Here is a 22,700-nt window from a genome sequence, read left to right on the forward strand (position 1 = left end):
AAACGGAGGCATGCAGAGAGCTGAAGGCACCAAAGAAATAAAAATAAAGCTGCAGAGGACAACAGACGCTTTTAAAGAATACATGACTGATGACACAGTCTTTGTCATAACGACCCGAAATATATGCTTCAGTTAAATATTTGGCTGCTCCAGACAACATAAGGCAACTCAATACCTATAGGCTAAACAGTGTCCAACTCTAATAAAAGGATTGTGCGCTACTTTGTGTGTTGTTTATAGTAACATGCTGACTTTAGTGGTTTAGATATCAGGTAGGTGTTTCTACCCTCAAACATTATGCCTGGGACCCTGAAGACCTAATTGAAAAGCTTTCACTGGAGACACAGGAATGGATAAATGTCTCAGTTTTAAGGAGGAAGGTAACAGTATTTGAAATTAGTGCTTAAATACGCATAATCATGTTTTATTTCCTGATGTAAAAAATATCAGGCAATTCAATATCTGATCTTTATAATATTTCGTCCTCAGTGTGCTTGGGACCCCCCCTGCCCCCAAAGGACCACAAATCTCATCTTGAGACCCTCAAGTCAAGCCTACTGTGTCTGTCCCCGACAAGGGGAGGAGCGGAGACTTATATTGGCCAATTACAGAGCGAGAGCGGACTTTTGACTGTTTTGATTGGCCGAGTCGACCTCACTTGTCTGAAGAAACAGGAAGAGTATTTTCTATCATGGTTATTCTGCAGAGGTGGGTAAACGGGACTTTGATAAGACACCGGACGTTTATTTCAGGCTTTACCGTAAGCTTAAGTGTTAACGATTGGAAAAAAAGCCTTACAGTAGCTTACATGTTGTTAAAATAATAGACGTAGGCTGCACACATTGTATGAAGGACTATTCTTTGATAATGTCGGCTAACTCGTGTAGCCCTCAGTTACCAAACAACACTTGTACTATAAACATTTAAGGCGCTAGTTACATTTTAAGGTTATTTAAACAAGTGTTAAGATACTTACATAGTAAAAAAGACTGGCGGCAAGCATCGTCTAAGTTTCGGCATGACTTTCCTCAGTGTAAAAAAATGTCACAACACGGACACATGTTGCGTTTTCACACCTGCGCAGTCGCGGTGCGCTTTCTACTCAATTAATCACGAAGGTTTGACCAGGAACTACTCTAATGAGAAACGAGTCAAATGATTGACGAGCTCCAGGATGCTGCCAGTTATTTTTTTTCTAACAACACAAGCTGCTTATTGTTTGTTGTTTCTCACCGTGGAGAGCTGGGTAAACAACCAGACCTTGAAGTAGTCACTAAGACTAGTCTACTGCACCGAAAGCGGCACAAAACAAACATGGGAGCATTATTTTTAATCAGTGGTAGACTATTAGCCAGGGCCATTATTGCCAAAGTCCATTATTCTATCTATGAGTCTATTACCAAGCTTGCTAAATGGCAGGCAGTGTGTTCAGCGCTTATCCAAAGTGCACTGTACCATTGTTTGGCTCAGAAATTTCTCGCCTTTATTGTCAGTTCAGGCAAACCCCCGATGAATACAGTGAGAGCTGCAAGAGTAGAAACAAGAAAAGTTGAAGCAGACGCATTTGTGATCGCATAGCATGACAGATGTGCTGGTGTTGATGGTGTGTGTGTGTGTGTGTGTGTGAAGAAGAGGGAGGGAGGGTGGCAACTGAAAGTTTAAATGAAATACTGTAAATGCATGACTACTCTTCATTGCATTACCTTTGTTTAATCTAAAAATGTATCGACCCTCCTTTTAGCACACTATATAGTAAAATGTAATATTTAAAAAAAATGCAGATTGATTATGTCTGTACAACCAATTAATTCCATCATTATTATTATTATTATATTGCCTGCTGTAAAACAAATGTCACAAAGTGGTTTAAATTGTCCATAAAAACAGGGTGATGTTTTCAAAACCTGTTTTTTTTTTTCAGTCCAGTTACTGATGCATGTAGTTTACTGTCATCATGAGGCATCAAATCCTCACATTTAAGAAGCATATACAAGGACATGTTTATTTTCTAGCCCTAGCTAAAATAAATATAAGTATTAAAGGTTCATCAGAAACATTATTTTAGACTTAACTTACTGAGATTGTGGAAGAAATGCTCTGTAATGTATATAAAGCTGTAATGATTAGTTAGTTAACACACAAAAAAATGAATATAGTCATCATAGATTATTCAATAGACTCAGTTTGATGAGTATAAACATTGGTGATTCCTTAGTTACAGCTTTCTAGAGATTTGCTACTTTACACTGTTCAACAATTTTTTTTGTTCACAGTCTGACCAAATATAACACTTGAAATTGTCACCGTGTACTGTGTGAAACTAAGATGTCCATTTTTCGCAGTTTTGTTTTTTTCAGGAATTTAAAAAAATCCTCAGTCATTGCTTCATATAAATAATGATTTAACAAACATAAATCAAAATCATCAATTGATGGAGTCATCAATAATGTAAAAAAGTTTCCCCATTAAAAAAGAATAAAGAGGTAGATATTGTATTTGTACCCTTTAGACACTTTTCAGATCAAGGTTCCTGGAAGGAAAGGTTCCTTTCGTTGAAACTCTTACAATCAATGTGACCTTTATTTATTATAACCCCCATCTCTCAAAAACTCACATATAACGTAGTCAATCATCTCTCCTTCCCTCAAAGTAAAAATAAAAAAGGAACTGCTGTCTGGTTATTGCCAGTATCCATCTCAGTCGTCAGAAAAGCTGCACGTTTTTGCTGTTGTTAAGGGCTGGAAACCAGAATCCCATCGGAGTTGCACCCTAAGGAACAAATTTAATGCTAGAAAAACATCCCGACCATCAACCAAAAATGACGGATTGAAAATAATGTCGAGCTATCTTGGGAATCCCCCACCAGACAAGGGAACAGACTGCATTGTTTTTCTCATTTATGTGATATATAGAACAGAAAGAGGGGAAAAAATGGGCGATTTATTGGTTAGATAGGCGTATTCTTTTCCATGCACAAAAGAAATATTGGATAGTAATGTGGGGGATCAAGTCGCATCATGACATTGTTTGGAGGCTAGGTGTTCAAATATGTAAGTCATCATCCGTTGGTGGCCCTGCTAGGTTTTCCATAGATCATTCAATGCAAATATGCGTGAGAAATTGTGAAAGTTGCCACATGAATATGTCAATGAACGGAGTGTAATTTGTGCTTCCTTAGCAGGGCAGCACGATGAAAGAACAGAGGAAGAGCCAGTGCACTCAGAAGACCATCTCATTGCTGAGCCCCCTGGGGACCATCCAAGTCAGTGGATGTGAGAATGGTGTGCACACCATCCAGATCCTAATGGATGTCGCACCTGCTGAAAGGTACTGTACAACAGCCGGGATGGTGACGTGATAAACAAAGGTGTGAAATTTACAGGCGGACAGAATCCACTCCTGTGATGGAGTGCCACCATTCCTCATTGGAAGCAGGGCATTTTTGTAGATCCCACAAGAAATATCCTGGAGAAAGTTGGGCAAATATGAGCCGGCACTAGAAATATGAGGGGCACTAGAATACAGTTGGGCTTGAAATTAGATTTCTGATGGCATGTGGTTGTGATTCTTCCCGCAGTATATTTGAAATTTCAGAAAAATAACTTGTTTATTACCCACTGGGGAGTTGATTAGAGCTGATGTCTGTAGGGTCAGCAGAGGCCATGGGGAGCATGGTCTGTTCGCTCCTGTTTATTTATGTTTCCTCCAAGTTGTATGCAGTAGCTCTGAGTGTCAAGCGAACACTCTGAAATGTAATATGTGATTGCATTTCATGCCCTACCCATCCCTCAAAATTGTTAGAATGTTGACAGTCTTACTGAAGCGGTTGAAACTGATTAAACCCAGCGTTAATAAGCACTTATTCCTTATTTTTACAGGTCCACATCCTACATCTCAGATTAGTTTTGATTAGATTGAAATTAAATATCCATGTTTCGCAGATTCGCATTTGATAAACTTGAATGGTTTGGGAAATTAAACCATTTTCCAATGCAGCCGGATAGTAAGCTATCCTTTTGAAAATGTATGTTTAAATTCTAATTTATGGAAACCCATTAATGACCGTGTATATTATACCTCAACATGTGTTTCCTTCTCGACTGTCTGCTATTTCCAAAAATTCATCAAGCAGTAAAAACATTCCACTTGTTGTTAATGAGTTGAAGTCAGAAAATTAATAATATGGAATTTTGATTATGGAAGATGTCCTGTAACCATGCGCAAGCACCTTTCTCCGTCTCCTTGTGAACAGGGTTTAATTTGTGTGTTCAGGTTCAGTAGGAATATGCAAATGAATTTAATGATTCGCATCACTAGATCATTTCTCAGTTTAATATCATTTGCTATGTCGGTCATAAGTGAGGCTCCGATCACATGGCTGTCTGTATGTTCTCAAAGGTGTGAGCAGGAAATCATTAAACAAAATGTTTAGATTTTATCACATCCAGTTGAATGTGATGGTATTGTCATAGGACAGGGAGACTAGAGCCTCCTCAGATATATGGAGTTACACAATGTAAACAGGCATTAAGGGAGGCGAGATAAAGTGACAAAATATAGGCTTATCTTTGCAAGCGGCTTTACATGTAGATCTCACAAAAGCCTGCCTGTAGCAGTAATAGTTCAAATCAGCCATTTCCATTGATTTATTTATGACATACTAAACATGGCTCTTTCCAGCTTTGGCTGTGGTGTGGCACAGGCTTAGGTAGTCAGTGTGATAAATGATCTCTAAGAGCATATTTTGGATAAGGGAAATAGATAAGGTCTATGCATAACATGAAGGGAGACCTACAGAAGATATTTGTGGGCAAGTCACAGCTTTGAAGGCTCATTTTACGGAGTTTTCTCCCTCTGTTTTTTTTTCATCATTTGTGGTTAGCAGCCGGAGCAACAAAAGCATTCATGACATTGATAGATAGTTATTGATAAATGCCATTATAGCTACATAAACGCCCATGAAGTATTGCTTACACACCATGACCGTCAGCTCTTTCTAATAGAAACGTCTCAAGCCCCTTTTGCTTCCTAACTGATCTTAGCAACATTTCCTAAAATCAACCTCCTCTGCCAGTCTAACGACAGCCCTGAAGGCACCATCAGATGAACAAATTCATTACATCTCAACAACCCCTGTTGGGGCCCTGCGCACCAGCCTCCCTGTTAACCAGCTTTTCCAGCCCTTTTAGTTTTTTAGCATGGCCCCGGCGTTCACAGAAAAATGATCCGCATTTTGTTTACAGGAGATTACTATTATCTGAAATATGATGCTTCTCGCCTCCTTCACACAGAGCACAGACACATAATACCGAGGAAATCATAGAGTACTTTTTTATTAGGGTGAAAAATGAAAAAAGGGCTGGACTCCTGCCCCGAGACATTTTGTGAGCATATTATTTTACAATGCTTTGATCAATTTGTCTGTCAAGCTGGCTGAGATGTGGGGGAGCAGGAAAAAAGCAATTTAGCTTGTGAGGTCCTCAATAGAAATGTACTACAGGAGCCTGTGTATGACATGTTGCATTAGAACCTGAGTAGCCTTTATTGCCTGATAATGTCGCAAGGCAATGCTGATATCAATCACCCTTTAACAGCCAGTCTGATGTGTTTTTATGAAAAGAAAAAGAAAATAATGCATGAAGCGTTTCTTGGAAAATAATTGATTTAATTCTGAGCTGAGGGAGTTCTACTTTTAAACAAAATAAAATAAAAAAAACAGGCATAAAATGTGCTAGAAGCTAAAAATTGTTAAGAACAAGCTTTTTGCATATGCTCCTATAGAAAAGAATTGTAATTAATTTTACACGGATAAACATTCAGTCTCATTTACATATAGATATAAACAATATATTTGTGCATCTGAATTCCCAGCACACTTGGGTCACGTGCTCTGCCTAAAATCCTAAGTGGCTAAAACCCAAAATTATCATTATATTTCCCAGACCATAAATCCGCCTTTTTTTCTCCGACACAAAGCCGTATAAATCTGTGTCTGATTCTTCACATTGCACATTGTTTTTAGTTAATGATTTTCATCTGTTTGTTGTTGCTGTGATAGTGGGGAAATGTACCATATGCTCCTGCAAAAGACAAATGATTAGCAAATGAAATTCTGGACAGCTGTCTGACTGAAAGCGTTTGGTTGATAGCATTCTGCTACCATAATTAGCTTAAGCTTTGGGTTAATTAACTTTCTACCTGGATATGCATAATAATAGCATTCTGCAGAAAGCCAAGGAGCTTCCAGTATATCAGCAGCAAGGGCTGGCTTTTTATTTTGTATTTCGGCTGCATATTTCAATTTCAAGAGGCGATTTAGCTCAGGAGCATCGTCAAATATTGTAGATTTTACTCCCCAAGCCAGATAATTCTGAAACAATAGGGGTGTATTATGTGGCAGAAATGCCATTTCTGAATGTAATTAAAGCGGATGAAAGCAATCACCAATTTTTAAACGCTTTTGTCTAGCACGAGGCCTACTTATAAAAAAATACCCATCAAGAGGAGAAAAGAGGCAAGAGAACCCCCAAGTCCTTATATAAGAGGCCTTTGAGACTGAAGTGAAGTACAACAGTAATTAGTCTTTTGTATGAATTTGCCGGCCATGGTCATGATTAGTTAAGCATATGAGAGGACTGCAGGACTGCATTGGTCTTAAGGAGGAGGGTGTTAAAGTCTATTTATCACCAGTTATCCTCACAGCTTTCCATTATCACTGACAACACTGGATGGGGTCTGAGAACAGCCTAATTGTTCTGAGGTGGAGTGTTTTTGTGTCAAAGCCGTCACCCGGGTCACATTGGCATTCATAAGCAGCCAGACATTTTCCATCTATCTAGCTCTAATACCCAAGCTGTCACAACAGCTTTTACACACTACCAACACTAGTGTGAAATATCTGAGGTGATGCATTTATCGTTTTTCTCACACTCGTGTTGTGTTGTGAATCAATGTCCTGGTTCACACTGAATAGCGGTATGGTAAATGTGTTCCCTGTTTGGGGCCTGTTTACATGATGTGCTCACACACCGGGAACCATATCAACGACTTATTTATTTCCCCTCTGTTATTTCTCTCCCTGATTTCCTCTCTGTCTCTTTTTCTTTCTCGGGGTCTCCTGTTGTATTTTTAGGCCAACACATCATTTGAATCCACTTTAATTTCTTATTTTGCCTGAGATATAGACACAACTGTGGGCTTAATAAACTGCTTACATTTGTAACTAAAATGCTTTGTCATACAAACAGTGATCTGCTGATCTGTTATTGAATGAAATCATCAATAAAGCAGAGGGGAGACTTTTTGACGTAGTCCCTTTAGAAATGGTATGAATAATTCATCGTGTAATGATATTCAGATGATTTTTGTTCTATTTTTTACTGCAGCCTTAGAATATTGTTTTGCATGTTGTGAAGTGTAGTACTCAGCTGCGTATTCATTAAGGTGCTGCTCCCACTGGCCCTTGGACCCATCTGTGCTCTATGTTTATGCCTCCATCTCCTGGGACCGTCCCAATCAGGCAGCATGTGCCATTTCCTGTGTAAACCAACACCTGTGTAACACACTACCTGTAAACCGCCCCACACAGACGAGACACTGACATCCACTCGGATGAAAATCTGCAAATGTTGTGGTTTTCTAAAGCAGAACCTCCAGGGTGAGGACGGGAGCCGAGCGAGAGTTACCCTTCAGTGTGGAGATGCAGCTAAAAGCAGCTACTGCTGTTTTCTTTTTTCCCTGCTGTCGACCGGGAAGTTTTTGTTTTTTTCCCCGGCACGGGGGTTGAGCTAGTTTGTTTTAGAACTTGATTGGATTCTATATCTGCAACATGCAGAAGTGTACAGTGTGTGACATGCTAAGGCAATATGCAGAGAGATGATTCCGCTCTGACATCTTGGAGAGGAGTACGAGTCAATTATGCCCAAGTGTTGTTCTTGCTTATCTTCCTGCGGCACCAAACAAGGATTTAGTCAAGGATTTAGGGGTGAGGGGGCGGTGGTGGGGATCATGGTAAGCGGTTCACAACAAAACACTCAAAACTCCTGGGAGCGGGCACTGATTTAAAAATAAATTACAGAAGACGAAGCGCTAACACTCAAGGGCCCTCAGCAGTGCTGGCGTACACAGGTGAAGATTAGCCTCCTCGCTAATCAGAGGAACAAGGCAGTAATTTGCTCTGAACACAGACAGTAATTAGGACTTGGTGACACTGGATTCCCATAATGCCTTTGAGCTTGACGTGGTCAAATTTTGACAGAGGCTATCCATGCAGGGTCACTGTCCCCCCAGTCTCCCGGCCCTCTTCAGTTGAGGCTCTAAAAGGTCCCTGCAGTTACAGGGGATCCCTAATGTACTTTATGCTCCCTCACTGGCTCCTTACCATTCGGGTAATTGGAATCTCTTACTGTGGCACTTGAGAATAGAGGCTAAAAACACTATTTGAAACTGCTCAGTAGTCTGTTGTAGATAAACATTGCTGCGCCTCGGTGTGGATACACTACATAATGGAGTAAGAGTTAAGGCTCTGGTAATACATGCCTTCACTGACTCCTGTGGCTAGCCAGTTGGGAGAAGACCTAATTGTTGTGTGCTTTGTTGCCTACTCTGCAGTATTTTACCACCACCACCTTTATGTATTGGATGGAGTGTTGCGGCCTCTTCGGCGGACATTCGCTAATAAGAGTTGTTGGATATCTAGAGAGCCGTTTATCCGGCCGAGTTGTTTTTATTTTGAAACCGCGGAGCACAAAACGCGCGGCCCTTAACAGAACAGGAAGCATTTCTTACAGCTTACCACTCCAAGAGCTCTCCACTTTAGCGCTGCAGTAGCTAGATAGGCATCTGAATGATCTTCAAACGGTTGAACGAGCTGCATTGAGCAAGTGGCTTACAATTGTATCACAGCCTTTGGCTCAGAGACCATCAGGATCTTGACATTCATAGAGACATGCTGTATTTTTTTTTCCCTTTTTAGACAGTCATTTTAGGCTTTTTTCATGCTCTCTTGAGTCTTTGACGTCTCTGAGTTAAGTATCTGCAGCTATAAGGCTGAGGAAAATATTGGACTGCTTTTGGCCTTTTCTATTTCATCCTCTGACCCGCCATGTTACCCATGATCGGTGAAGGAGAACTCTGGCAGCCTGTGTCAAAAGTGACAGCCGATCGAGTCAGGATGAGCGCCATCACGCTTCACAGGATGGAGGCATGAGTTCTGAGTTTTTCCCCCTTTTTGTGCAATATACCATTACACCCTTCGCCAGATTCCTTTCAATTAGATCCCGTGGTTAACCTGTTTCCTTTTTTTACGTCTGCGCCCGATAGAAAAAGTCTCGCTGAAGTCTTGTGCAGGTAGAGATAAAGAATATGCTGAAGGAAATTGACAAATTTAATGTCAGCTATTTTTTTCCCCTCCTTTGTCTTCTTTGATTGTTTCTTTCAGGATGAATGAAATAACCTCCAACATTATATAAATGCTCAATTCATTCCTTATATTAGAGCTGGAGAATAGGTAGAACTCCAAATGACTCCCACTTTACGCAGCAATGATTTATGGTAATTGGAAATTGATTGTGACAGGAGCACAATATTAGAAATTTTCTCAAATCACAATCTTGTGTCAGGGGAAATATTCTTTTTAGTGCAGCAGATCCTGGCCAGTTTGGAATTAGTTTCTTATTTCCTTACCTGTGATGAAAAAAATCATAGCCTGAAGGACGCTAAAGAAAAAGGATTTTAAGTAGACAAAAGATAATTTATAACAATTTAGATTTAGGCATATTAGAATAGTTAATGCCGACATAACACACTTGTTAAGCACTCTTATTGAAATGCTCTCATAATTCCTACTAATTGTATTTGTTGGTTCTTTTAATAAAATGCGGTGGCAGTTTCTTTAAGACAATATCAAGATGTATTTTCCTCTGAGAATTTCTCTGTAATCAGCCCGACATTTATTACAACATCTCTAATCTCCCATTTGAAGGGCAGAGTTTGTAAAGTGCCAGTCTGGACTCTGTAAAGATCATATGATGCTGCTTGATTTGTGATTCACTGAAGCGACTGGAAATGTTGCCAGCACAGGAGCTACATCTCCACTGCCCACATGCTCTTTAAAAACAATCCCCTACTGCACCTAGAGGTGACAGACTTCAGCCCGACTGATGTTGTTCCACTTTTATTTATTTATTTCGGTGTTGTTTACCGGCCATAACATGTACTGCATTGCATTAACTTTTACTACTGTCAATGTTGTATCACTCAGAGCACCTTTAAAGCCAGCGCATCCATACAGAGGGCTGAGGGGAGAGGAAAAAATTAGCCACGGTGACAAGTCTGAAGTGTGAGCTGGAGGTCAAAGGTGCCAAGCCTTAAGCAAAGGTGCTCTAGCCTTTGTCCGGTAGATTGTAAGGGCCTGCGGGTCCAACAGGAACATTTCCACACACAATATCCCCGAGCTGTCAGTGTGCAGCGGCTGGAACATCCTCTCAGAGAGAAAGAGAGGCTGTGGAGGGGTAGAGGTGGTGGTGTTGGAGGGAGGAGGCAGGTTGGAGGGGAAGGGGTAGAGAGGGAACAGTGGCCTGAAGATCCTTGCCGAGAGAAAGAGAGGCGGGGAGGGGGGGGGGGGGGGGGTGGTGGTGGGTGTGTGTGTGTGTTGCGGGGTGTTGGTGGTGGGGAGCCAAAAGAGCTGGAGTGGGAGGACAGAGAAATAGAGAGGGGGGGAAATGAGGAGGGAGAGCTGTGCCGGGAGGAAGGGGGAGGGATAGAAAGGAGAGACAATGACAAGTAGGGGCTGGCTGGGCACTCACCCATGCCGACAGAGATTGCCATGAGCCATGGCCATTGTTTGAGCGGGTCTCAGCACAGGACCCGCTGGTGGATTTCCGACTTTTCACCGCTCAACTATAAACTGCTGCGCGGTTTATTTAGAAATGAGAGTATTTACACATTTTACTGTATTTACACCCACTGTTAAACGGCACCCAGGAGATTTTCATCACACAACCACAAACTAGCAGGCAGAGCGGTTTTCCCTGAAAAAAGTGACCCGCTCAGTCATAACACTCCAGTAAACCTCAGCTTCACATGTCCAATATAAAACGCTGCTCAAACTGTGACCTGCAGAAGTGTAAAAACACTTTAGGGCCGCGTTGTTGCGGCGGCCAGGAGAGAGACGGTCTGTGTGTTTAACAAAGTAAATGTCTATTATTAATACCATACAGGATAAGCCAATTTTGAAAAGGGGGCACTTAAATGGTGATATTATTTATTTATAAGTCCTGTACACCAGTTAATGGAATTGGCGGCCAGCTTTAGATCCACAACGCAGCTTGAGGTCCACTTTGCAGTAATGCACATGCTAAGAGAGGACCTTCCCAGTAGGGTCTTTAAGTGTCAAATATGGGTCAGTCTGCTTGCATTGACCTGGGGGGTGGTCAGCAGCGGAGAGAAATTCAGCTGTTAAGTGATGCCAACTCAACCATCGGCAAATTCCTCCAAGCATCTACTCATGCTAAGATGCACGTCCAAGAGCAGCGCTTTGCCGGCCAGCTCTGCTCTGGCCAAAAAATCCATTTATTCTTGTCATGAACTATAAACTAGACCCAAGCAGGGTTGAAGCTGTTGTTCAATCTGAACTTCTTCTTTTTTTTTTTCCTAAACAGCTGCTTCACTTTTGAAAACTCTTCTCTTTTTTTTTAAATTCCTTTCCAAAGCTTGTTCTGCTTCCTTAAAGTTGTTTGAAATAAACTGTTAGCGCCATTTCTTTTTTGAACCGGCAATGTTTTCTGTCATACTCCATCGTGCTACACTTCATATCCATATAAATCTAGTGTTACAATATAGTCTTTATATTTCCTTTTGCTTTTTCTGCCTTTCACTGCACTGAGATTTGTCTCTGGAAAGAAACAGGAGTTAAGCCAAAATGTTAAACTCTACATTTTAAGCACGTCTTCATGAGCAACTTTAGCTTCAGTCTTCAAATTATGTCATCTTGCATCTGTGTCACTTGTGGCATGTTATAATACTCTTGTGGCATATTTTAGCACAGTTCAACCTAGAATAGGTTATTATGATTGCTCCTCTGATCCCCACCTCAACTCCCCATCCTGCCTTATATCCCTCACAGGAGCGGTGTTTCCCCCCTGAGCTGTGTGGTCAACGATAGCCCGGCAGAAACGAGCCCCGAGTTGCAGCGCTGCGTCGAATGGCTCCAGGCGTACTTCAGCGAGCCGCAGACCACTGGGAGTCTCCCGCTCCCTGCCTTTCACCACCCCGCCCTGCAAGGAGGTCTGTCACGGATAAATATTTGCAGAGCCATGACTGGGATCAGGCTTTCACTCTTAATTGTCAGTTACATCACTTACACTCACTGGCTCACTGTGTTATAATGAAGTATTTTATGGCTGAGAGAGAGAGGGGGAGAGAGAGTGTGAGGAGCAGAGGAGTGGGTGAGCGGGAGGAGAGAGAACAGAACACAGAGCTGTAACTTGGTTCAGTAATCTGTGGCAGCTCTTACCACGCGTGTTAGTCTTGGCAAGCTTTTCCATGATTCTTGGCACATTCTTTGAAACTGATCGAATTCCACTCTTGACATTTTCAGACAGGAAGCTTTTTTTTTTTTTTTTTTTCTTCAATGACAACATGTGAATGGTGCTGAAGTTTGAATGAGCCTATTGTTGGCTTGACCAGTCACCTAGGGCGAGTAAAAATGAAAGCACCCCAAAAATGGACAATTAGTGTCCTTTCAACTTGTAGCAGGGAGTCCAGAGTGAAGGATGGAGCGCACTGAGGAGGAAAAATTTGGAATTAATTAAGGTGGTGTTTATGTTTCTAGGAAACAGGCAACACTTTTTGCAGCCTCATTTTTTATTTTTTTTTTGGAAACATTAACTTATCTCCACAACATTTACATGCTATTTCTTTGCCACACTGAGACGCACATAGCGTTTGAACTTAAAGCTCTCATTTACACCCATAAGCACACCTCCACAGGAAAAAAACAACCTCTTAATATATGCATTTAACAATTGTGCCTCTCTTCCCCTGCAATCAGGCCTTAGTTGCTCTCTAATTTCATGCAGATCTGCAGTGCTTGAGTGATGGCATTTTCAATGAGCAGGTACTCCATCGAGACCCTGTATACAGCTATGAGTCCCACGCTCCCGCAAAGGCAATGCAGAAATACATCAGGACCAATTACGATATCAACTTTCAGTGTGATTCCCTTCGCCACCAAGTGCTTGTGTACCAGCCCCAGGCTCTTTCAAATCGCATCTCATCTGAAGTCTTTGGGGTTTTAATTAAATTTCAGGATAGATGGAATTCTTCATTAGTACCTGATCTGAATAGGTGATTGTGCTGTGTTCCACCTCTCTCCCTCGCCTGTTGTTTTGGGGCTCAGTAAATACAGGGTTTAGGCTTGGATTGCTCTCAGTAGTCAAAACCATAGGCCATGCCAGTATAAAAATGTTAAATGTGAGCATCAAGAGTATTTGTCTTTTGAGGGAGGAAAATAGACGGTTTCCTTTTTTTTTCTTTTTCTGCTTGTTGATTCAGAAATATTAAGGATTAGTTTCTGCTTTTACAAATTCCTCCTCCATCTCTTCCTGGAGCTGCTGCCTGCCTGGGAAAAAAAAATAAAAAAAATACAAGTTTAATCAGGTCATTACAATCCGTGACAACCAACTTTTGTTTGCTCAGTTATCTTGTGGGAGAACCTGAACGCGACAGCGCTCTCGCTGCACTTGTCATGTAATATTGAGTTGTGACCTTCACTTGAAGTGTTGCCATGTTTATTTACACATTTCTGACAAAACAAGCCACTTTTCATATTAGCTGTCACGACATACCTGAGCAACAGAGGTGACATGAAAGGAGACGCGAGGTGTGGTTTTCCTATACTGTCTGACTGATTGTCACGGCAACATCACACGCAAGTTTGGTCGGCGAGCTAGAGGGATGGTGAGTGCGTGCGCGTGTGTCCTGCTAAGGGAGCGTGTGTATGTGTGTGCGTGCGTGCACACGCTTCCTCAGAAAAAAACACAGACACCATCATGAGTTCTTAAAACGATGCATATTCTTATCTCATTAATTATACATCCATATGTAACAGACGAGAGGATCTTAGTCTCGGTAAGCGGCACGGGGAATATGCAGGGAGGGGGCCAGGCAAAGGGGGGGAAGGGCGCTCTTCAAAGCCCAAATGACTGTGTTCCTGCAGGAGCCTGAACCTCCCCCTGTGCACAGCGCAGGGCGAGATGAGACACTCACCAGGACTCGCCCCTGTGATGTGGAGAGGAATTAGGGAAATGAACGTTTTCAGAATATCGAATAATCAGAGAATCATCAGCACCCCGTCAGCCTTCAAAAGTATGGATCCCTCAAGACTCAAGAGACACTTTGACTGGGAGTCAAAGTCTTCCCTCCCATTAGACACAAAGGATAATGAGGGAGCTGCATTTCCACTATTGTCTTTTTATTGTCACAGCCTTGTATGAGGTGAGTGTCAGCTGGAAGTCATCTCTCCAAATCTATCATTAGCACGGCTGATGGAGTTCAGTTTATTGTTTTTTATTCCTTTTTTTTTAAATTGCTCTGAAGCACAAAATTATGAGCAAATCAATCATAAATGTCAATACGTTTATAATCTCTGGATCGGTTCGATTTTCCTCTGGCGCAATCTATCCCCACCGCTGCCTCCGCAGTGGCCCTATCACCTGGCCTCATGCTAGGTAATGACCTGTGACATAATTATGGGATGTCTGTAAACATGTAAGTGGTTCCTCTCAACTTTTATTTAAACAATTGACATCACTGCACCCCATCTAAAGAGGGTCCTGACCCCAGACACAGCGTATTAGGCTCTTTATGAAGTATGTGGCTGGGGGACCGCTGTCCAAATCATTGCTGGTCACCTCGAGTGACCTGCATGAAGTCTCTGTCACTAACACTGATGAGGGCAAAGTTCTTTAACCTCTGTACCGGGAGATAGAAGCACACACACTTGTTTTTTTTGTCCTGAACTGTTGGAGATGAGAAACCTTTCCAGAAGGGAAACAGTAACCCAGGATTAGGGGGAAAAAAAAAAAAAAAAAAAAAAAGGGATAACAGTAGCTTGTTGCTTGGTCTGCTTGTGGGCGAAAGCGCTCAGCAGTGTCTACTGACGTGACTTTGGTTGTTTGTCAATAACGTTTGCATCAACAGGGATTTGTCATAGCCACCGCCTGGGCAAGTTGTCATCTACCCACCAGTGACAAAGGGATACCACGCACATCATTTGGGCCAAATCTGAGCTTTATGAGGGAGAATAATGCATAAAAGATATTTCAGGGGTGTATCTTATCTCCTCATAACATTAAGTCTGTCTGCGTAAGAGCCCGTCATCTCGTTGACAGCGTGATTATTACCTGAAAAATTATTAAACAGTACCTACGGGCCTTGTTCAAGACAAAGAACTCACATGGGTGCGCATCAATCAAATATATCCCCTTTAGGTTTTACACTTATTCCCCCCAGTTTAGGCAAATTGCCTTGTTCACGTGGCTTTGTGTAGCGGAGAGTGACTATAAGGTAGCGAGGGAGCCTGGGGAGCAAAGGATGTTCACTCTGTAGAAGAGAGACAGGGGTGTGACATGTTTTCACACAATGCCAATTTAGAGGGATTTCTCATAGATCACTTGTCATGTGCTCTCTTAGACCATATAAATGAGAGAGAATGGGAGATCACTAATTGAATTTTCATGACTGAGTACATGTATATACTAGAAGAATGTCACCCCCTCTTGATAACGAGACTATTGTTCCCCATCTTGTTCTCTGCGCTTAAAAAAAAAAAAAAAAGAAAGAAAGAAGAAGTGTTGTTCGCTCCCTACACAAGCTCAGTGCATCGATGTCTCAAGTTTTTTTTTTTTTTTTTTTTTTTGAGAAGCTTCAAATACTTTTTCCCTCCCCTCTTCTTCTTCAGAGCTAGACAAACACACCACTCAGTCACTGCCTGGTAATCCAGAAAAAAAAAAAAGAAAAGATAATGCTACCGCTAAAGTGCTAATGAAATCAAAGCCGTTAATGTGGTCGGTTAAGCTGCGGATGATTTGAAGAATTCCGCCATTTAAGTGAAGATGATATAATGAATCTACTCTGAATAGAAAGCAATTAAAAGGACAAATTGGTCTGATTAACCTCAAAGTCATCCCACTGCCACAAATGGTATGCAACATTGAAATTATTATTATTAAAAATCTGGAGCAGATTTGCAGTCTTTTTGGCCTCTCTTAATCCTTTTAAATGAAGGAGCGAACTTTTTTAATTTTAGCTGTGACCTTTCAAAGCATAACCTAGATTTTTTCTTGCCAGAGAAATAATTTTCTCCCACCCGCTTCTGTAGCATGTTGATACTAGTTCTTAGGTCAAATTGAGGGACTTCTCTGTATTGAGTTGTTTAATGAGTATTGTAAGAAAAAAAGTGGGAGTCTTATGGGGTCATTGAGAGGAAGACTCTATGACTTTATCAAAACTGTTAAGTAGATCCAAAATGTTGAGATGTCTGAAATTGAAAACGTAAGCAAATATGAAGGTTGTTCTAAACTGTTTTTATCATCAGCCTCCGTCTGTTCGATTGATTCAATGAAGGAACTCTCTTCTTCCTCTTGTTCTCTCCTTCTGTCTCTCCCCTGCTTCCTCTCCGTCCTCCCCGCTCTGTGGGGAAAAAAAAAGACGCGTTCACCAGCCACGTGCTGCACGTACTTCTGAGGGACGTGAAGTTCGGAGAGACGGTGTCGTACAAACGCCTCGCTGAGATGGCGGGAAACCCCAGAGCAGTGCGGGCGGTGGGAGGGGCCATGAGGAGGAACCCGGTGAGTGTGACTGACATTGATTGACAGGCTTCTGTCTTACTTACTTCATTGAGTCAGTTATTGAAAGTCATGGCGTTTTGTTTTTTAATATTAGTTTTCCACGCCTGCAGCGTCTGATCCGACTCATTGTCTGCAAACAGACAGTGAAGTTTGCTTCAGTCATGAGTTGTTGTCTTTTTTAAATTATAGATTAGTAACATGACATCATTAACATGATTTAATGCAAAGCTATTTAGTCAATTTGCAGAATTGTATAATGCATGTAATTATATGCATGCAACTTTTCAGTAGAAATGTCGTTCATTTTCTGTTGAAGCGGCTGAAATCTGACGACTTTCTGTTTTTCTCTGTTTCATTTCTCTGCACACGAAAGATCTTTTTCTTTTGGGTGGTCGGTCACTCAAACTCGATATTTTTGAGAGGAAAATGAGAGATGAAAAGCTTCTTTAGGGCTATTCTTGTATTTTGTGGGTGGATATTAGGATTGTAAATAAACTGGGATTGTTATTTATTGATTTTAGGTGGCAAACAAACTGGGGAAATGTTTGTATATTATTGTTAATAAATGTGAGCAATTGTTTGAGTTATATACGGTATAAACTAATAGAAGAAAAGTGACAAAGGGGATCGGTTTTTAAGTTTGACTTCTACTTCTTTTTCGGACAGTTCCTTTTGTTTTCTTTGTTTTTTTGAACATCTTATTTAAAAAATTTCTTGGAAATAAAGTCGTTCATTCATTCATTCAAACTAAACATTTTAATTGTCATATTTTTCACAGTTTAATGATGTTTTATAGACTTATGTATTAATGAAGAAAAGGCAGATAAGTTGATCATCAGCTGTTGCTGTAATTAATACTAATTTAATGTAATTTAATCTACAATTTGACATCAACATTTAGGCTTTTCAAATGATTAAACAGGATAGAATAGGACTAAATACATGTATACACTGTTAAAGGGATTTAAAATAACATAGAAATCAATTGTTAGGTATCAACATGTAATCTAAAGTGTGCACATTCTTACATTGAACACCTAAAGAGTACAATAACAGTAATGTTCACGTCTTGAGGAGGCTTAATATACAAAAATCTCCTTCACTCAAGTCTTCCTGTACAATAATGTTCAAAGCGTCTTTCTGACGGAGCCTGTGTAATCCAAACCGTAGGTGTGTTGGTGCTACATGCGAAACAAACGCCCCCCCCCCCCCCCCCCCCGCCTCTGAGAGTGGAGGAGACGTGAAAGTCTACCTACAGCACAGGTTTAAGCCCACACCTTTTGTTCCCGTCCTCTCAAGTCTTTACTGTAGTTGTTCGCTGCAAATCTCCGCTTCTTGTCGGAAACCTGGCCCGCATCGTTTTTTTTTTTTTTCGCCTGTGAATCCACTGTGTACAAAATGGAGGGCTAGAGGGCAAGTGGTGTGTCTTCTTTTGATCAAACCCTTTGATCAAAGCCCGTTTAGCTCTGCCCATGTAGTGCTGTGGGCACCACCGGTGTGCTCTGTGAGGCAGAGAGCACTTCTTGTACAGCCAGTGAGATGTTCTCTCTCTTATGTGCTGTGAAACGTCTTGTATACATCCTCATCTTACTTTCTTTTTCCTCTGAAACTGATTTTTGTTGTTAAAGTAGGAGGAAGAGGAATTTATGTTAAGAAAAAGTAATTTCAAACACAGAATTGACCATAAAAATATAATGTTGTTTTGAAAATGATCTCCTTTTTTACTTATATGTAACATTAGCCAATGGCATTGCTCCTGGATGGCTGTATAATTCCTTTCAGTCTCATGTTTTACAGACATTTCTCCCCTTTCGTCAGGCAGACTGGGAGCCTGAGCCCTCAGCTCCTCATACAGATCCAGAGTCAGATTGTCAGTGTCAATTACTTGTCAGTAGCGCCGCTCCACTCAGGCTTCAGCTGCGAAAAGCTCAGTGTGCTCAATCGATCCTCGCCTTCTCTGTGGCACTTCTTCTTCACCAGGATTTGAGTATTGATAAGCCTGGTGTAGTGCTCTTTTCCCCCCAAGTGAAGAGACAGATCCGAAGGCCTTGGGGGTACCCTGCTCTCCCTCCAAACCCGGGGAACAGTATTGATCCGAATACTCGAGCAGTATTTCTCTCTCTGCAAGGTTAATCTGGGGCTCGGAAAGTTTTATTGCTGTTGATATGGGAGCGGGTTTAATGATGGATTTGAACCGAGCACACACTGCATGTCCAAGTTTTATATGAAAGGCTGGAGATGTCGGGATAAGTTGGTTAAAATGGTGAAAAATAGTCACAGTGCTGTAGCTGTGGTGTTTTTCTATTCAGTGCAGAAAGAATAGGATAAGGGAAACATTGAGAATATTGTAAAAGAAATAATTGCTGTGATTCACTACAACCATTGCCACTCGCCTTGTTCTGAATTCACAATGATCGAAGTGTTTTAGGCTTGCTTGTTTAATCTTTCTCCAGCCATTTAGTTTACAAAGAACTCGGGACCCCCCTGGCAGTCGTCTGCAACAAGAGTAAACGCTCCACCGACTTCCTCTTTTTAATGATCACAGGGTTATCAGATCTTAATGTTGACACCCTCTCGATTGAATATTCATCCTGCTGGTGTTTTTGCCCATTAATTTTTGATTGCTTCTTTGCTTTACACTATTAAAGAGTAAAAAACATTTATACCCAAAGACTAAGCCATCACCCTGAATGTGGATTTGTGCAGGATCAAAACAGACACTTCTCATGTGGCACTTTGTTTTTTCCCATGCAGTGCATGAACATAAAGAGCCAGAAAAAAAAAGTGCAGATTCAGATTTCCTGCACGTTGGTTACTTTAAAGTCACACTGTTTATGTGGTAAATCAGAGACTCTGTGATGCAGAATACATACCTACTATCAACACCTCCGACTGTTGTGTAGCTGTGACAATCAATGCCAACTTTAGAATAAAAAACTCAGGTACTGCTGTGGTTGTTCCCCTTAAATATTAGTGTTTTTAATTGCACATTATACTTTTGTGGTGACAGCACTAATCCTGCATTGAATTTATAGTTTAAAGTTAAAACCTGTTTTATGAAAAACAGCTGGCACACTTTTTAAAGGGACTTTGTTTCCATGTAAAAAAAAAATGTTCCTGAGTGATATTTTATTTTATATCATGTTTCTTTCCTCACAGTTGAATATTTTTCGTCTCTCTCTCTCTCTGTGTGTGTGTGTGTCTGTGTTTCGCCAGGTTCCTCTCCTCATCCCCTGCCACCGAGTCATTTCGAGCAGTGGGCAGAGTGGGCCTTACATGAGCGGCAAGGGCGACCATCTCAAACAATGGCTGCTCACCCATGAGAGGCAGAGAGAGGAAGGCTAAATCATGACAGAGGCCAACTGTCCTTCATTCAGCACACACACACACACACACACACACACACACACACACACACACACACACACACACACACACACACACACACACACAAAGAAAACACAAGCACATACACGCACAGACACACACACAGAGAAAAACCAAGCACACACACAGACACACACAGAAGGACAGAATTTTTAAAAAACAAAAAACAGGGCCATAAAGTTTAGTGAGCTTGGCACACTCTGTGGAACAACTGGAGGTTTTGTAGATATTCAGTTTAAACTCCTTTTTTTTTTTTTTTTTTTTTAAATCTAAGAATAGAGATGCTGCATAGTTAATGTGATACAGAGTTGTTGCAGAATTAGAATGTACAAAAATAACTTAAACAGAGAACAGTAGGAATTACAAACATATGCTCCCGTGGGTCTCCATTGCGTTTGCCAGATAGTGCTGGAATGGTTTTTCTAAAGAATTATTATTCCCTTAAAAATATGTCTCTCGCATTGTTGTTGTTGTTGTTTTTTTTTTTCTCCTAAGCAGAATTAGTCTTTGTACCTCTCGTTGGTTTTTTAATTTCCTGCCAAGTGAATGCTTTGTTCAACATCCAGTGATAAAGGCTCTGAATTTTACTGCTACAAAGCTTTGTAGTGAGCATTTGTTTTGTCTTCATTTAGATCTCATTGTTTGCTCTCGCCTTACAATCCACCTAGAGCCGACATGTCTTATGCATTGTATACTGCACTTCTGTAACATTAGACATGTTTAAATAAATACATCTCAAACTGACACATCCGGCCTTTTCATCATTTTAATTGTATTTAATTTTAAAATTGATTTCATGTAGCGTTCACTCAGTTCAGCTCATAATTAATTATGCTGTATGTCTTCTCTCCTCGCTGCAGCTCTCTCTGCATGTCAGAGCTGCCTTTCTTTTTTATATTTCTGAGGAGTGTTTTCCATTAGAGGGCAGTACAGAACGGGAAACTGGAATCAACATTTCAACCTTGAATTCATCCTGCACATTTGATCTGTAACTTAAATGTTTATGTGTTATTTTATTTTCATCACATCACTATTTAATCCCTCTGGGATAAATTATTCCGTCTTTAAAAAGACCATATGGAGAGGGCAGCAGTGGTGGCATGTGTTTATAAAAATAAGTTGCTTTAATTGAATATGTCCTGTACTTTTATTTCACACATTTCCTCAAAAGCTGTTACATTGACGGTTGAGTCTTTTTTTTTTTCTGCTAAATTCTTCATAGTCCTAACCGTCTAGTGCAGCTCCAGAGTGACCCTTACTCGCCCGTAGTTATTCCTCTTCTGTGCAGCACAGGTAGCCTAATAATCCACCCTCCAAAAATAACCTCGGCTCTAACCTCTTCAGAAACAATTCAAGTGGCCCGCTCGCTGAATACATTTGAACTTTGCTGCATTTTTGAATTTCTTATCCGATCCAGCTCCATGTGGCTGTCTCACCGTGCTGCTGCTGGACTCACTTCCACTGCCGTTTGGAGGAGCACCGTGCCAGTGGAGATGTTGAGGCAGCAGACAGGCAGATGAAGAATGAGACTCAGTCTGTGGTTTCACAGAGGGCTAATGATGCCTGTGGTGACTACAGGCTACAGTCAGCCCCCTAACGAAGGGAGCTGTGACACAGCCACAAGGGGTCCCATTTAAGCCAGGCGCACTCTGAAGTGCACTGTAAGCACCCTCTTTTTTTTATTTTTTTTGCTTGTGGCTAAGTAAATTCTAAGGAATGCTATGAATTTAGCAACCAGAGATACTGATGTCTGCAGAGTTCTGTGGTTGATGTTAAAAAACAAGTTCAGCATCAAAGCAGCCGACATGCTGCCAGTAATTGGCAATGTAATTGCTTAGGTAGCAGAGAAACCCCTTTAAAATAATTCACACCTTTTATTTTATCCACCTTTTTCTTACATTTTTCACAACATTGAAGTAGGTATCTGCATTAGCAGCAGTGTTATTATCATGTCTGCATTATTTGGAGGTTCATGTGTACCACTTCCGTATCATGCTGGCTCAGAGATAAAAAGGAATTCGATTAAAAAGAGGCTGAGACGATCTCATCATCCGCACTGTTAATCTCTGTGAAACCTTTAATTTTGGCCTAATATCTGCCTCCATTTCCGAGCGAGAGAGAGAGAGAGAGAGAGAGAGAGAGAGAGACTGCAGGAGTGCATGTGCTGCATGCGCGTGCATGTGTTTGTGTGTGTGCGCATGTGAGAGCATGTGGCCATGCGTGTTGGTGTGTGCACATGTGTATGTCCATATGTGTGTGGGTGAAGTGGATGATATTGAGTCTGACTTCATAAATCACCCAGACACTGATAAACTCCCCATGCACCCACACACCGCTAATGGGCAACCCTTAAGGAGTGTGAGTGTCTCGTGCGGCGTTTGATTCAACATTTATTAACCCCCTCACACACACACAAACACGCGCACACACACACACACACACACACACGCACACACACACACT

At 41.2% G+C, this 22,700-nt stretch overlaps 1 protein-coding gene across 4 annotated transcripts; it reads left to right on the forward strand.

Moving 5' to 3' along the window:
* The first annotated feature begins 563 nt into the window (after positions 1-563).
* mgmt (O-6-methylguanine-DNA methyltransferase) lies at positions 564-20,981 on the forward strand. Of its 4 annotated transcripts, none has more exons than XM_020655137.3 (5): positions 564-708; positions 3,179-3,327; positions 12,125-12,285; positions 16,711-16,850; positions 20,067-20,981. In XM_020655137.3, exons 2-5 carry the CDS (start codon positions 3,191-3,193, stop codon positions 20,193-20,195), a joined length of 567 nt encoding a protein of 188 aa, XP_020510793.1. In that variant the 5' UTR covers positions 564-708; positions 3,179-3,190; the 3' UTR covers positions 20,196-20,981. The 4 variants fall into 4 exon arrangements, with proteins under 4 accessions (XP_020510793.1, XP_020510794.1, XP_029137283.1 ...); XM_020655138.3 differs by having other exon boundaries at positions 568-708; positions 3,182-3,327; XM_029281450.2 differs by having other exon boundaries at positions 688-760.
* Positions 20,982-22,700: the final 1,719 nt, after the last annotated feature.

The sequence above is a fragment of the Labrus bergylta genome, chromosome 10 (assembly GCF_963930695.1).
Source record: "Labrus bergylta chromosome 10, fLabBer1.1, whole genome shotgun sequence".
Classification (NCBI taxonomy): Eukaryota; Metazoa; Chordata; class Actinopteri; order Labriformes; family Labridae; genus Labrus; species Labrus bergylta.

Coding starts and splice junctions, on each gene's coding strand:
- mgmt (XM_029281450.2), top strand. CDS start 692: ATGGTTATTCTGCAGAGGTGGGTAAACGGGACTTTGATAAGACACCGG. Junction 12,286..16,710: donor CCACCCCGCCCTGCAAGGAG/GTCTGTCACGGA, acceptor GGAAAAAAAAAG/ACGCGTTCACCAGCCACGTG. Junction 16,851..20,066: donor GGGCCATGAGGAGGAACCCG/GTGAGTGTGACT, acceptor GTGTTTCGCCAG/GTTCCTCTCCTCATCCCCTG.